General features: G+C 64.4%; 1 protein-coding gene across 6 annotated transcripts in view; it reads left to right on the top strand.

The window, feature by feature from the left end:
* HDAC4 (histone deacetylase 4) overlaps positions 1–14,991 on the top strand; it is a 326,302-nt gene extending 311,311 nt beyond the window's left edge. For all 6 annotated transcript variants that reach the window (XM_062193964.1, XM_062193956.1, XM_062193947.1 and 3 more), the window contains 3 exons: positions 10,419–10,503; positions 11,075–11,216; positions 11,357–14,991. In XM_062193964.1, coding sequence (XP_062049948.1) covers positions 10,419–10,503; positions 11,075–11,216; positions 11,357–11,396 — 267 coding nt within the window. In that variant the 3' untranslated portion in view covers positions 11,397–14,991. The remainder of the gene's footprint in view (positions 1–10,418; positions 10,504–11,074; positions 11,217–11,356) is intronic.
* The last annotated feature ends 610 nt before the right edge of the window (positions 14,992–15,601 follow it).

Genomic DNA, 15,601 nt, shown 5'->3' with positions numbered 1-15,601 from the left:
GGCCGTGGGTTTAGGAGTGGCCTCGGTGGGCCCAGAGCCCCGCCTGCCGTTCTGAGACCTCAGGTGACCCCCAGGGTCGGAACTCTGTGTCCACGGGACCAAGGCAGGGGGCCGCTGAGGCCTGCACAGAGGGGGCTTCCGGGGGCTGGGGTTGGGAGCACCACTCACAGAGCTGTCCTGCGTGCTCGCCCTGCGGAGGGAAGTGAGCCGGTGCCCTTGCTGCATCCCCCCCGGGGGCACACAGAGCAGGGCCTGGAGCGGACCCGCGCGTTTCACGTCGACTTTCCAAACTGCGCCCTCGCCGGGACTCAGATCTGCCCGAGGCCTCTGGACGTGGGGTCCATGCCTGTGTCCCACCCCACGCCAGGGCTCTCAGCCCAGTGCCCACGTGTGGTCGCTGCCCTACGCGCGAGCACCGTGCCGAGGAGCGGACACGTGGCCTCCCTGCCCGGTGCTCGTGGCGTCCACGCCGGGCCTGACCGTCGGGGGGACCCACAAGTCCGTGCCCCCGTGCCCAGCCCCCCACCCTGGGGGCACCGCTCTCAACGCCTTCCTTGTTCTCAGGGTGAAGTTCATGTGGCACTCGGCCTCCCGCCTCACCTGTTCCCACACACTCAGCACTATAAAGTGTCCCCAGCCCCCCAAGTCGCGGCAGCCAACAGCAGTCCTGCCTGGCGGGGGCACTCAGGTTGGGGACTTGGCCCCCAGGCCCTCAGCCGCTCAGTCCTATGACGGTGACCTCACAGGTGCCACCCCAGCTCTCCTGTCTGCAGGCCTCTGGCCTGGTTGTGCAGTGGGTGGCAGGGGTGACAACCAACGCTGATGCTCTGTGCCAAGCCCCGCCCCACACAGGCCCGCCCTGCGGGGATGGTGTGAATGGGGCTGTGAAGGGTGGGGCCCACAGCCCCCCTGGAGCCAAGCGGGTCGCTGGGGGTGGGAGTGGGTTTCCTGTTGCCCTGTCTGCCTCACTCCGTGGTTCTGGGACATCCTGCTGTGCTCCAGCAGCCGGCGGAGGAACCCACTGCCCCTGCTGCTCCCTCAGGCGGACAGTGAAGCCCCCGCCTGGGGCCTGCACCAAGGACCAGTGAGTGGGGTGAGGGCGCAGCCGCAGGGGCAGGCGAGAGCCTTCCGCCCGGCACCTCCCAGCCAGTGCTCCGCCCCGGCCTGCTGCCGCTGGCCCTTCGGGAAAGAGTCCCCGTGCACCCTAAAGGCAGACAGCCCCCGAGACAGACCTCTGTTCCCTGTGAAAGACCCTCCTCCACACCCCTGCAAAGCCCAGCCCACCCCTCTGTGGGGGCACAGTCTCCCGCCTGTGCATGGGGCCTGGGGGTCATGTGGGGGGCCTGCATGTGTGTGGAGTCCTGGAGGGCTTGTGGGGGGGTCATGTGGGGGTCCTGCATGTGTGTGGGGTCCTGTTGGGGGGATCCTGCGTGTATGTGGGTCCTGTGGGAGGCCTGCGTGTGTGCAGGGTCCTGCATGTGTGGGGTCCTGTTGGGGTGAGTCCGTGTGGGGTCCTGCATGTGTGGGGTCCTGTTGGGGGGATCCTGCGTGTATGTGGAGTCCTGTTGGGGGAAGTCCTGCATGTATGTGGGGGCCTGTGGGGGACTGCATGTGGGGTCCTGTTGGTGGGGTCCTGAGTGTGGGGTCCTGCGTGTATGTGGGTCCTGTGGGAGGCCTGCGTGTGTGCAGGGTCCTGCATGTGTGTGGGGTCCTGTTAGGGGGATCCTGCATGTATGTGGGTCCTGTGGGAGGCCTGCGTGTGTGCAGGGTCCTGCATGTGTGTGGGGTCCTGTTAGGGGGATCCTGCATGTATGTGGGTCCTGTGGGAGGCCTGCGTGTGTGTGGGGTCCTGTTGGGGGGGTCCTGTTGGGGAGAGTCCGTGTGGGGTCCTGCATGTGTGGGGTCCTGTTGGGGGGATCCTGCGTGTATGTGGGGGCCTGTGGGGGCCTGCGTGTGGGGTCCTGTTGGGGGGGTCCTGCGTGTATGTGGGTCCTGTGGGAGGCCTGCGTGTGTGCAGGGTCCTGCATGTGTGGGGTCCTGTTGGGGGGGTCCTGTTGGGGCGAGTCCGTGTGGGGTCCTGCATGTGTGGGGTCCTGTTGGGGGGATCCTGCGTGTATGTGGAGTCCTGTTGGGGGAAGTCCTGCATGTATGTGGGGGCCTGTGGGGGCCTGCGTGTGGGGTCCTGTTGGGGGGGTCCTGCGTGTGGGGTCCTGCGTGTATGTGGGGGCCTGTTAGGGGGAGTCCTGCATGTATGTGAGGGCCTGCATGTGCGCAGGGTCCTGCATGAGGGGGTGGCCTGCATCTGTGGAGTCCTGCGTGGGGGAGGGAGGGCCTGGGGGGGCTGGCTCTTCTGGACTGCTCACCCAGCCCCGTCCTCAGAGTGGCCTCAGAGCAGGGACAGCACAGCTGTCCTCCCTGGGTCCCTCGTCAGGGGGTGCACACAGGGTGAGGGGCACTGTGCCCCTTGGCCTGAGTCGGCTCCTGCCAGGGCTTCTGAGGCCCCAGCAGGCAGCCCTGCCCCGTGCACAGGCGTGTCCGCGGGGCGCCATCGGGAACCATGAGCTGTGCCGGCTGAGCCCTGCCCGGGCCTCCTGGCCGTGTCCCACGCAGGCAGTGGGCTCCAGCAGCGGCTTGTCTCCTGTCCGTCTCGCAGATCCCTGTAGGTGGAGGTCGGGGCGCCCTTGATGGTGCTGCGGGCTGAAGCCCACGCCCCTCCACCTGCCGGCTGCACAGAGCCGTCCTCCCCCGCCACCCAGCGGCCCAGGGCCCAATTCTCAGGGCTGCGGGAGCTGAGCTCAGGCCGCCTCACGCTGTCTGATGAGAAAGTCTTCCCCGTAAACCACCAGGCAGCAGGAAGCCCCGGGTGATCAAGGCCCTTCAGACCGCGCTCTGATGCACAGATGTCGGGCAGGGCCTTTGATGAGGCGCCCACACCGGGGCCAGCTGTGCCCGTGGTGTCTGAGTTATGGGGTGCGGGGGACAGGGAGCCTGGGCGCCCGCCAGGGCAGGTGTTTTGTCTTCAGTGTGTGCACCCCCGGGGCCCGCACTGCTCCCAGCAGCCATTTGATTGTCTGCAGCTGCCGGTGAGGACAGAGAGAGGCGAGTGTCCTGCTGGAGTCGCGGGGTAGACGGAGGGCATGGGACAGGCGGGGGCAGGCGGGCACGGGGCAGGCGGGCAGGGGGGCAGGCGGGCGCGGGGTAGACGGAGGGCATGGGACAGGCGGGGGCAGGCGGGCATGGGGCAGGCGGGCGCAGGGGCAGGCGGGCACGGGGCAGGCGGGGGCAGGTGGGCGCAGGGGCAGGCGGGCGCGGGGGCAGGCGGGCGCGGGGGAAGGTGGGCGCGGGGGCAGGTGGGGGCAGGCGGGCGCCGGGCCTGGCAGTGGGGAGCTGGAGTTCTGTGTCGTGGCCCCCCCAAAGCAGGCTTGTGTCTGGGTGACTGCTGGGGCCCGTGGCGTTCCGTGTGAGACGAGGTGAAGTGTAGCGTTGAGGAGGCTTCGCTTGCTGTGTGCCGAGGGTTTGGGGAAAGCTCCCGCGGGCCGGCGGGAGATGTAGGCTCCGTCTCTCCCTCTTACACCGCCACACCACTGCCAGCTCACGGGCCCACGCCCTCGTACGTCGCACACGCACACTCACACGTCACACACATGCACACACATTCACACTCACACAGTCATGTTCACCTCACCGACAGCGACCGTGTGCACAGCTGCATGTGGCGTGTGCCTGCTCCTGTCCATCTGGTCACCTGCGCTTGGCCGGGCGGACGGCCCCGGGGCCCTGTGGCCTGCTCACCTTAGGAGGTTGCCGACTCGGCAGACCCCTTCCTGGGGCTTCTGTGTTCAGAACGAGCCCCCTGGTGTCCTCGGGCATGCGTGGCTCCTGCAGGTCAGCAACGCACCGACTGGGAGCAGGCCGCCCACTGGTCTGCCACACCTAAAACACCAGGGGAAGGCGCGGCCACGCCACCCTGCGCAGGCGCAGCTGGGCCCCTGCACTGCTTAGCAGACGATGAGATGAGCCGCAGGGCAGCCCCGCCCCGCGGGGACTGATGCGCCCGTGTCCCGGACCGGCAGACAAGCAGCTGGAGGTCACCCTGCCTGGGCTGGCGAGGCTGCCGGCGGCTGTGGGGTTGAACCCGGGCGCCAGGGCACAGAGGCATAACTCCCTCTGCTGTAGACAGAGTCACAGTCCTTTAAGAAAGGAACAATAATTTTAAAAAGAAATAATGATTCTGAATCTTTGGGGGCTGGTTTATGTTCATCTTTTATTTTTTTCAGATTTATTTATTTATTGAAAGGCAGAGATGCCTTCCATCTGTTTGTTCTCTCCCCAGATGGCCACAAGGGCCAGGGTGGGCCAGGCCAAACCCGGAGTCCAGCACTCCATCCGGGTCCCCCGCGCGGGCGGCAGGGGCGCAGGTCAGGGTCCCCGCGCGGGCGGCAGGGGCGCAGGTCAGGGTCCCCCGCGCGGGCGGCAGGGGCGCAGGTCGGGGTCCCCCGCGCGGGCGGCAGGGGCAGAGGTCAGGGTCCCCCGCGCGGGCGGCAGGGGCAGAGGTCAGGGTCCCCCGCGCGGGCGGCAGGGGCGCAGGTCAGGGTCCCCCGCGCGGGCGGCAGGGGCGCAGGTCAGGGTCCCCGCGCGGGCGGCAGGGGCGCAGGTCTCTGGCCTACCTTGTGCTGCTCTCTCAGGCACCTTAGCCAGCTGCTGAGTCAGAAGTGGAGCAGTCGGGACTTGAACTGGCGCCCACGTAGGATGTCGGCTTAACCCACTGCACCACCACACCAGCCTCTGCGTTCATTTGTGGCCAGCTGGGCCCCAGGGACGTGTCCGAAGCCGTGGGCCGTCAGGCCCTCCTGGTTCTCCAAGCCACACAAGACGCTCCTGCAGCCTCTCAGTGGACTGCGCACGGAGCGCCATCTTGTGGAGCGGGGGCCCGTGAGCTGGCTGGACAGGTGCTGGGCGCTGGGCACACGTCAGGCCCAGGGACGCCCTGAGCATGGGGAGGGAACGAGAGCCGCTGTGACCGTAGCCCCACAGCAGAGCCACGGGCTGAGCAGCCAGAGAGGTTATTCCTGGGCAGGAGACAGGGAGGGAGGGAGGGACGCCCTGGCGTGGGTCCATGGTCTCACCAGGGAGATGAGGATGGGACAGGTCCGTGGGGAGCAGCCAGCAGGTCTAGTGAGAAGGACAGGCTCCAGCGGGTGGCTGTGGCCGCAGCCGGTGGCACTCGGGAGCAGACTGGGGCCAGGGCGAGACCATGAAGCCAGTGCAGTGCTGGCAGGTGGGAACAGAAGGCACCTGCTAAGGGCGGACAAGGCCTGAGCTGCAGGAGGGGCTGGGGTCTGGGAGGATCGAGTCTGGCAAGCCGCCAGCAGTGGCTGTGCACCCACCACGGGCTGCTTCTGCAGGGGTTCTCAGCCTAGGGACGGGGCTGGAGAGGGCCAGTGGGACCCCTGCTGAGCCTGCGCACCACGTGCCCTTCCCTGCCCACCCAGCGCCCCCGTGGAAATCTCCCACGCCCCTGTGCCCAGCCTGGACAACTTGGTCTGAGGTGAGGGCATGCCCCTTGTTCACCCTGGGTGGCCTTAGGATTCCCCAGGAGCCAGAGCCCATGCCAGTCTCCATGTCTGCCACAACTCCCGACTGGTGTCCCCCCACTCTGCTGGCCCATCCTGAGCACAAGGCCCTCCCCTGATCTCGGGGCAGCCTGCACCCCCCAACCCCCAGCTCCAGGCTCTCAGCATCCCCACGGCAGGGCCAGCCTCACCTGCCCTCCTCTCCCCTCCCCCAGCGCAGTTCTTAGCTGTCGTCCTTCAGGGAAGCTGGTGGAGGCAGAGGAGGCCACCATGTGTGCTGTCCCTGTCCCCAGCCTCGCCAGGACACACCGGGGGCGGGCCGTTCAGCCATGTCATCGCCAGCGCCCACATTCGACCACTGCCAACTCGGGGTGTCGCGTGAGCTGTCGTGGGAGCTGACAGAAATGTCCTGGAAGAGGACTTGAGGACCCCCCCAGATTTCGCACGTTCCTTGCCACAGTGTCCTGTGGCTTCCTCACAGAGCAGACGAGCACACAGGGTGCCAGGCGCCCGCACAGCGCAGTCTTGACCCCGCCTTGCTGAGTGCTCCACGGACACCTGTGCCCAGCGTGTGCCGGGGGCCTGGCAGGCAGCCAGTGCAGGGGAGGGGCTCTCAGAGGTGCTCGGCTTGTGAGGGGAGGGCCACCCACATGTGCAGGTCCCGCTGGGAAGCTGGGCCACAGGCAGCCAGAGAGGACCAGGAGTTTGCTCGGGAAGATTCCCCCAGGGCTCCCTGTCATGCACCGAGCCTCGCTGTGCTCCAGAGTGACGGCGAGTTTGTGTGACTTTTATTTTAGAGTCTTGTTCCCTTAAAAGTGGCAGCCACGTGGGACCCAGGCACAGCCGAGCTGAGTAATGATACCTGATGACATGGAGCCTGGTCCACTGGGGCTCCGCTGTCCCCGGACGCCTCAAGGCAGCTGTGAGAGAGGAAGTGAGGCCCAGGGACACAGCTGCTCACCTCTGCAGCACAGCGTCCACGTGGTTTGCTGGGGGCTGTCAACTCAGCCCTCCACAGCTGTTCTGCGTGCAGTGTCCACTCCCAGCCGTCTGTGCCCCGTGGCCATGGGGCGGGACTTCGACCGTGTCTTTGATGGCTGTGTCCACTCCCAGCCGTCTGTGCCCCGTGGCCGTGGGGCGGGACTTCGACCGTGTCTTTGATGGCTGTGTCCACTCCCAGCCGTCTGTGCCCCGTGGCCGTGGGGCGGGACTTCGACCGTGTCTTTGATGGCTGTGTCCACTCCCAGCCGTCTGTGCCCCGTGGCCGTGGGGCGGGACTTCGACCGTGTCTTTGATGGCTGTGTCCACTCCCAGCCGTCTGTGCCCCGTGGCCGTGGGGTGGGACTTCGACTGTGTCTTTGATGGCTGTGTCCACTCCCAGCCATCTGTGCCCCGTGGCCGTGGGGCGGGACTTCGACCGTGTCTTTGATGGCTGTGTCCACTCCCAGCCGTCTGTGCCCCGTGGCCGTGGGGCGGGACTTCGACCGTGTCTTTGATGGCTGTGTCCACTCCCAGCCATCTGTGCCCCGTGGCCGTGGGGCGGGACTTCGACCGTGTCTTTGATGGCTGTGTCCACTCCCAGCCATCTGTGCCCCGTGGCCGTGGGGCGGGACTTCGACCATGTCTTTGATGGCTGTGTCCACTCCCAGCCATCTGTGCCCCGTGGCCGTGGGGCGGGACTTCGACCATGTCTTTGATGGCTGTGTCCACTCCCAGCCGTCTGTGCCCCGTGGCCGTGGGGCGGGACTTCGACTGTGTCTTTGATGGCTGTGTCCACTCCCAGCCGTCTGTGCCCCGTGGCCATGGGGCGGGACTTCGACCGTGTCTTTGATGGCTGTAGGCCCACTCAGTGGCCTCCTTGAGTTGATTTTGGAGTTACATTTTATGGGAAGTTCATCCATGGCCAGCAAGCCTTCAAGGTCCTGGCCTTTCTGCGGCCTTTCCTGCTGTGGGGCCCCCACGGCTGCCCGCGCCATCTCGCACCTCGTCCTTTGCCAGCACGCCAGGACAGACCCACGTTCAGCCCTTTCCCTCTCAGAATATGTCTGTGTCTGCTCCTTCTCTGTGTCTCCTTCCTCTGCTCCCTTGCTAACTTCCTCACCCCCCCCCCAGTACCGTTTTCCGAGTGTGTGTGGGAGGCCCCACGCAGCTCCTCACATGCGTGCCGTGATTTGTGGTCCGAGCAGGGCCTCGTGTCCACCGTGACTTCCTCCTTGCCTCCGGAATCACCATGCTTTTAAATTTCCAGACGTAGGGGTTCTCTCTGTTACCAGTCTCTAACCCAATGCACTGTGGTCAGAAGAGGCCTGGCTGGAGCTTGTGTTCAGTGGAATGTGTGTGGTGGCTGCTGTGGTCAGTCCACACGGCACTGCACACGTGTTTGACATCACGTGTGTCCTCCAGCTCTGCAGGACTTGGTTTGTGTCCATTACCCATGCTGGTTAGTTGCACGTTTTTGTTTCTTCGCCAGTTTTGTCTGCTTGGCTGCTGGGTCTAAGATGAGTGGGAAGCTCCCCCGTGGAGGCAGCTTTACCCACGTCTGCCTGTGTGCATCTCGTCATGGCAGAGGAGCCCTGCTCGCGTGTACGTGCTGCTTGCCTTGCACCCCGTGTGCCACGTCTTCCAGCACTGCGTCCTCCTATTTTGGACCCAGGGTCTTGTCCTTGACCATCAGCCCCTTCGGGCCGCAGACGCTGCTTCTGCAAAGGGCATGAGGCTGGCTGCGACTTGCTCCCTGCAAGCCACACGGCCCCAAGTCCACATTTACCATTACTCAGCCCATTTCCTTTGTGGTTATTTATTTATTTATTTATTTATTTGAATATCAGAGTTACAGAGAGAGAATGAGATGTCCCATCCTCTGGTTCATTCCCCAAATGACCAGGGCAGTCAGAACTGGGCCTGGCTGAAGCCAGGAGCTTCCTCTAGGTCTCCCACATGGGTGCCAGGGGCCAAGCACTTGGGGCATCCTCCGCTGCTTTCCCAGGCCATCAGCAGAGAGCTGGATCGGAGTGGAGCAGCCGGGACCCGAGTTGGCACCCATATGGGATGCTGGTGTTGCAGACGGCAGCTTCACCTGCTGTGCCACAGCGCCGGCCCCTGTTTATTTTTTTGAAATACAGAAAGAGAGAGACTGTGAGAGATCAATCTCCCCAAATGGCCAGGACTGGTTCAGGCCGAAGCCAGGTGCCCAGAATTCCATCCAGGCATCCCATGTGGGTGGCAGGGGCCCAAGGATTTGTGCCACCTCCTCTGCTTCCCCAGGCGCATGCGCTGGGCGCTGGGACTGGAAGCAGAGCAGCCAGGATGCTGGTTGCAGTGCCAGCTCCAGACAGCGCAGACGCTTCTCTGGACGCACCGACGGCACCAGGCCCCTCCTCTGTGTCGCTGCTGCCGCAGAGCCTGCGACGTGCCCGCGTGCCTGTCGGCTTCCCTCGGCCCCTGAAGTCTTCCGCCTGGTGTCGCCATCCTGCCTTTCTCCCTGGCCTGCCTAGGCATGGATTTCCGTTCCTGTTCTGCCTGCTGGGCCTTGCTCCTCCCCCAGACTGCAGGCCCCAGGGCCGGAGCCCCCTGTCCGGCTGCCCTGGTCCCTTCCCTCTGTTCCCTGAGGACCTGCGGGCAGCCGCACAGACCCCCCACAGCCCACGCTCTGGGCTTGCTCTGGGCCACTGCCTCGGGTGCACCCTCCACACGGTGTTCTGTCTGGTCTCATCGCGTGCCCAGCTTGCTGCTGCTGCACTTGCATTGCTATTCTGTCTGTGTGTGTGTGTATGTGTGTGTGTGTCCCCCTCTCTCTCTCCTCCCACCTCCCCGCCTCCCCCAAGTCTTCCAGGTCAGGTACCGCACTCTCTGGCTGTTCCTCACACATGAATGTTTTCCTGTGTGTTTTGAAGTACAGTAAGCATGTTTTAAGTTGTAACTGACGGTTTCGGTGACTACAGTCTTGGAGGATCTAAACCGGCTCGTTTAAGTTAACTTTTGATCTCCGGGAGGTTTTAGGGTATACGGAGCCCTCGCGCCAGTGCCCTCCTGGGCGGCTTCCTCTGTGCTGGCCACCTCCTTGAGCCCCGGTCACCGTGCACGGCTCAGAGCCCAGCTCCAAGCCGAGGCACACCAGGGACGGGGCAGGGGCAGGGGTGGTGCACAAGTGATCGGGTTCTCCGTGGAGGAGTCTTACCTTCCCCTGGTTGGCTCTTGGGTCATTCACAGGCGTCCCTGTGGACTCGCCTCTGCCTGTCATTTTGTGCCAACAGGGGGTGTGTGTGTGTTCTGCCGATGAGTGTATTCCAGCTTTGGTCCTGGGACCCTGTTCCACTTAGTCCTGGGTATACCGAGTGTGTCCTGACCGGCCCAGCCCTAGCCCTGGCATGGCCACCTCTTCCTGGATGCTGGCATAGGAGCCCAGCGCCTCTGCATGTGCCGTGCGTTGATGTGAAGACTCGGGCCTCTGGGAACTCCCCCGGCACCACCACCATGGGTCCTGGGCTGGGGACGGGCCCAGGAGGGCAGACGGGGGAACAGCTGCTAGTGGCCTGTGGGAGACGCGGGAGCAGAGCGGGTGGAGAGAAACACGATGTCCTAAAGCACACGAACCGCCTCCCCTGGCGTGGCCCTGGGGCGGAGAGCAGGCACAGCTCGCGCCCGGGCCCTGTCCTCCCTCCACCTGCCGGCAGGAGTGCTGGAAGCCCACGGCCAAGGCCGGGAGGAAGTGAGCTAATAGATTCCCACGGCCACGTGAGCCTTTCTGAGGCAGGCGCACTCCACGAACGGGCAGGGGCAGGGTCGGCCCCGTGCTGCGACGGCCACGTTGGCTGGGTAGCCACTGTGTGTCCCTCTCTCTTCCAGCTCGACCCTCTGCCCGAGCAGGTCGTCCAGCAGAGACCCAACGCGAACGCCGTCCGCTCCATGGAGAAGGTCATGGACATCCACAGTGAGTGGTCGGGCCCAGCCTGCTGTGACGGCACGTTACCCCACTGCACAGGCCAGAGAGCTGGGCCCGAGCAGTGCCGGGCAGCCCACGGCGGGGGGCCCGAGTGGGGGGCTGCAGAGCAACCTCCTACCGCTGCCCTGGGGGGACAGGCCCTGGGGGGACCCCTGCTAGCTCGCCTGTCTCACACGTGTCCACACCGCGGAGCCCTGTTTATCTCTGGGTCTCGGAGACCCGAGTGGGCAAGGCCCTCCGTGAGGTGGGTAAAGCCAGACGTCGGCTCCCGGTGCGCCTGTGCGGGGGCTGGGTTCCTGGCCCAGAGCCGCTCCCAGCCCCGGGCACAGACCCCAGGGTCTGTCAGTCACTGTACTTGCGGGGACCTGTAGGTGTGGAGGGGGGGCTGGGTGGTCCCAGGCAGGCTCGATGCCCCTGGCTACCTGGAAGTTTTGCCCAGACGAGTGGGCTGGCCTGCCGCTCCCTGGCCTCACTTCAGAGAGAGGTGCTTTTGACTCGCGAGCCCCCAGGCCCTGCGACAGCTCCCGCCTGGTCCTGAGTGCGCCTTCCCCGCCCTCAGGCAAGTACTGGCGCTGCCTGCAGCGCCTGTCCTCCACGGCCGGGCACTCCCTGATGGAGGCGCAGAAGTGCGAGAACGAGGAGGCGGAGACGGTCACGGCCATGGCCTCGCTGTCCGTGGGCGTGAAGCCAGCCGAGAAGAGGTGAGCTGCTGCCCGGGCTGTGCCGCGGGCCCTGGCGGACCCGGGAGAGGTTCCGTCCTGAGCAGGGGGCCGGGGCAGGGCCGGGCCAGGCCCTGCATGACGGCCCTGTGGTTCTCTCCCCTCTGCCCCCCTCCACGCAGACCCGAGGAGGAGCCCATGGAGGAGGAGCCGCCCCTGTAGCGCTCTGGAAGCCGCTGTTTCCTTGTTTGTTTGTCTCTGTCTTGAAGCTCAGCCAAGAAACTTTCCCGCTCACCCGCGTCTGCCGCGGTACCCCCTCGAGTGCTGGGGGCGCAGGCGCGTGGCCGCAGCGGGAGCCCTTCTGCCGCCCACACGCGGGCCTGGCAGCGTCCCGCGGAGCACGGGACAGACACGGCAGCGAGCAGACACACGGACACGCGGAGGCCAGGCACACCGCCGGCTCCCAGGAGGGAAGCCGCCAGAGGCCTGCGGCGACTCGTGGCAGGGTTGCCGGGTTCAGTCGACGCAAGGAACAGAAAACGAAAATCAAAGATCTAAAATGCAAAACAGACTTGATCAAAACTGGTGCTTCAAGTTCGGTTAGGACCCACAATTCCACAGTCTCCGTGTAAACCACTCAGCTCATCTTGTAGCTCTTTTTTTTTTTAAGAGGAAGTTTTCTACGGCTCTGGCCGCCCCCGTGGCCCTCGGCGGTCTGCGGCGGGGGCAGAGCACTCGAACCTTTGAAGACAAAACCGGACAGAACCACAGTGCGAGCCCGGGGCGTCGGCTTCGGTTTCTCCAAGCCGTTGGAGATGCGAGTTTGTGCCTTTTTTTTATTGCCCGGATGGAATTTGTGGCTGGGTTTTCTCTGAGGAACAATGCCTTAAGATAAACTGAGCAGCGGGAATCGGTGGGACACTTTCCTGTGGCCGGGGCAGCCCGGCAGTGCTGGCCGGACACGCGGCGAGCAGGCGCCAGCCGCCTCCCCCGGCGGCCCCGGCAGCCCCGGCGGCCCCGGCTCGCCTTGATTGCTGTTTGAGAGGAATGGAGGTCGTCCAGCACGCGGCAGCGCCGCTGGGGGCCGCAGCCCAGCGCGTCGACAGGAATCCGAAGTGTTCTTGCCGCGGGCGCGCCCCGACCTGAGCACGTCCTAGGCACACTCGCAGTGTTGGGCCGGAGTGCTTTTTATGAAAAGCAAGTAGCATGAAGTATTGCTTACATTTTAGGTATAAATAAATATATATATGTATAATATATATTCCAATGTATTCCAAGCTAAGAAACTTGATTCTTATGAAATCTTGATAAAATATTTATAATGCATTTATAGAAAAAGTATATATATATATATAAAAAAATTAAATGCAGGTTGGAAGGCCCCGGGGAGCGCAGGGCGCGTGCATCAGCTGTCACGGTGCTCTCGCAGCAGGCTCAGCTCCAGGCCGGCCCCCGGGGCCGCCGCACAGCTGCCACCACACGGCGGGCCCACGAGTTTGTCCTTTGATTTTAATTATTTTCTAAGGAAACCCCGTCCCTCCCAGCCTCCGTGCACATATGTACTTAATGAGTTTTTATAGCAAAGAATATAAATTTGCTGTTGATTTTTCTATGAATTTTTCAGAAACAAAGATCCTAATCAGCCTTGCTCTGTGGGTTCTCCGTTCTCCTACCATCTGGCAGTCCCCAACAGCGACGACGTCTACACCTTTTTCTTTCCGTTTTCTACGCCTATTTCTGTTTCTCGACTTTGCGAGGTCGTTTATCGTGTGTTTCTGTGGACGCCGAGGCAGCAGGCGGCCGCACCAGCGAGCGCGGGCACGACCCCGACAGGCCCGGCGCTGTGCGGGAGCCGCGGGCCGTGTCCGACCGCCGCGTGAGCTCGGGGCCCTGTGCGCGGTCAGCATTAATGAAACTCCCCTCTAACCCCCGTGCAAGCCCAACCCCAGGTCTCCAAAGACCTTTGCAGCACGCGCATGACACGTGGGGCCGGGCCCGGGCCCCGGGCTCTGGCGCCCACGGGGACAGCCAGTAACTGACCGTCACCTCTTTCCCAGCACTTGAAGCCACTGATGTCATTCCAAAGTGTCTCAAGTTAGACTGGCGGGAGGGCGCGCGCCGGCCGGGTTGCTGGGTTTGTTCCGTTCACAGCCGGCTTTGGAGCGGGCGCCGGCCTGCGGGGTCAGCGCCGAGCCCCGGCCGAGAGCATGGCCGGACGGTCTTGGGGGCTGCCTGCCGCGCCCCTCCCCGCTGGCCGCTCTGCCCGGGAGCCCCGGAGGCGCCGGTGCTCCCTTTGTGCCCGGCCAGCAGCCCCGCGCTGCCCCCGCGCCTCGTGGGGGAGGCACACATCATCTCATTGGTTTTGTTTTTGTTTTTTTTAACAGATGATAAGGGCCGCGGGGTGGTGGGCAGGCTCTGTCCGGAGGGCTCGCGGGCTGTCCCACGGGCAGCCCCCGGCCGGCTCACTCCAGTCCCCAGGTTGCCGAGAGCATTACCGTGTAGCCTTTTTCTTTCCTTTGCAGTCACACGTGGGCTTCCCCACGCGGTGCCCAGGCGGACGGCGCAGGGCCGGGGAGGGCGTGCAGCCTGCTCCCTCTCGGGTTCTCGGCCCCCTGTCCCCGCCTGCCTCTTCCTTTGCAAGGCCTTGGGGGGGCACCTGCCGGACGCCGGCGCATGAGCACTTTACGCCCCTCTGCGGGGAGCCCGCGGTTGCAGCGGGCACGCATGGCTTCCCCCCGTGCCCGCGCCCCACCAGCAGGTGGCCACGCCTGCGTCGCGTGGCTCCAGTGGACAGGGCCACTTTGTTGAAGTGTCCGGGTTTTTCTCTCCTCCTCTCACAGCTCTGTTGTGCAGAGGAAGGCGGCCGGGGCCCGGGCCCGCGGCGGGCGGGCACCGCTCTCTCCTCCCCGTCGGAACATTCCTGCCCGCGCCCACCCCACGGTTCCTCCCTGGACTCTCGGGCGGTGGCACCTGTACAATACAGAGAGCAAGCTGTACCAGTCTCTTTTTCTAAGCCGCCTCCCGAGCCTGCATGAGCGACGGCCGGCCTGGCTTCAGCGCGCACGGATCGCAGCCGCCCCCGCGGCTCGGGGGACACGGAGAGGCCTTCCCCCCTCTGGCGACACCTGCCGACACGGAAGACGGGGATTTTTTTTCTGTCAAAACCTTGAAGGAGAGGAGGGTGGGGTGGGGGGCAGTTTGCATCTTACTGAACTTATTCTTAAGAAATTGTACTTTTTATTGTAAGAACAAAAAGGACTCCAGCACTTGTCGTTTCAGACACCACTTACCTAGCACTTGTGACCGACCAATGATCGAGTTTTATTGTATTTACGTGGAAGCAGTGTTTGGGGAGACGGCGCCAGCCCGCGGCCAGCCGCCTGCCGGCGAGCGGGAGCTGTGTTTGTGTCGTCCGTGCGTCTCCTCCTCTCCCTCCTCCCGCGGGCTCGGCCCAGCCCGGCGCCCTCCCCACCCGAGGCGGGAGCCGGCGGCCGCGCGCGTTCGGTTTCGTTTCTTCTTTTTTTTTTTTTTTCTTGGTGTGCGTGCTCCACAGCGGAGCCGCCAATTTGCAGTTGAGGAGGAGGGCGAACATACATGAGACACGCGTGATACCTACGTGATACATGTAAATACAGGAGCGGGTTGGACTTCTCCGCCCACGCGCGCACTGCGGGCTGGGAGAAGGCGGAGTCGCGCTTTGTGACCGAGTCGTCCTCTTCTGCTTGTCCGACTTCCCCGGGGGCGCGCGCCCTCAGCACGGCCAGGTTCTGTTTGGTTTCTCGTCCAGGCTGTGCTGTGTGGGTCGCTGCTGCCACCTTGCCACACATAGAGATACAGAACCACATCATGCAGCTGTCGCTCAAGGTTGAATAAAGACTTGTTCATGGCCCTCCCGGCTCTCGGCTCCGCTGTGCTCTCTCTCCGCGCTGGGCCCGCAGGGTGGGCCCTGGGACCCGGAGCCACCGGTGGCCCTGGCGTCCTCTGCTTCACGGTTAGTGTCCCAAGGTGACCTCCATGTGCCGCGTCCTCCCCAGAGACGCTGCAAGCCATGGTGAGCTGTGCTGGACACAGCTGGGAGGCGAGCGTGCCGCACAGGGGCCAGAGCCCAGGCGCGGACACCCCCACAGCCGGGCACCTGCATCTCTGACCCAGGAACACCCCCCCCCCCATAGCCGGGCACCTGCATCTCTGACCCAGGAACACACACCCCCATAGCCGGGCACCTGCATCTCTGACCCAGGAACACACACCCCCTACAGCCGGGCACCTGCATCTCTGACCCAGGAACACACCCCCCCATAGCCGGGCACCTGCATCTCTGACCCAGGAACACGCACCCCCCACAGCCGGGCACCTGCATCTCTGACCCAGGAACACCCCCCCTACAGCCGGGCACCTGCATCTCTGACCCAGGAACACGCACCCCC

Source organism: Lepus europaeus, chromosome 1 (assembly GCF_033115175.1).
Source record: "Lepus europaeus isolate LE1 chromosome 1, mLepTim1.pri, whole genome shotgun sequence".
NCBI classification, from domain to species: domain Eukaryota; kingdom Metazoa; phylum Chordata; class Mammalia; order Lagomorpha; family Leporidae; genus Lepus; species Lepus europaeus.
The sequence above is the reverse complement of the archived record's forward strand: the minus strand, read 5'-3'. Positions and strand labels throughout refer to the sequence as shown.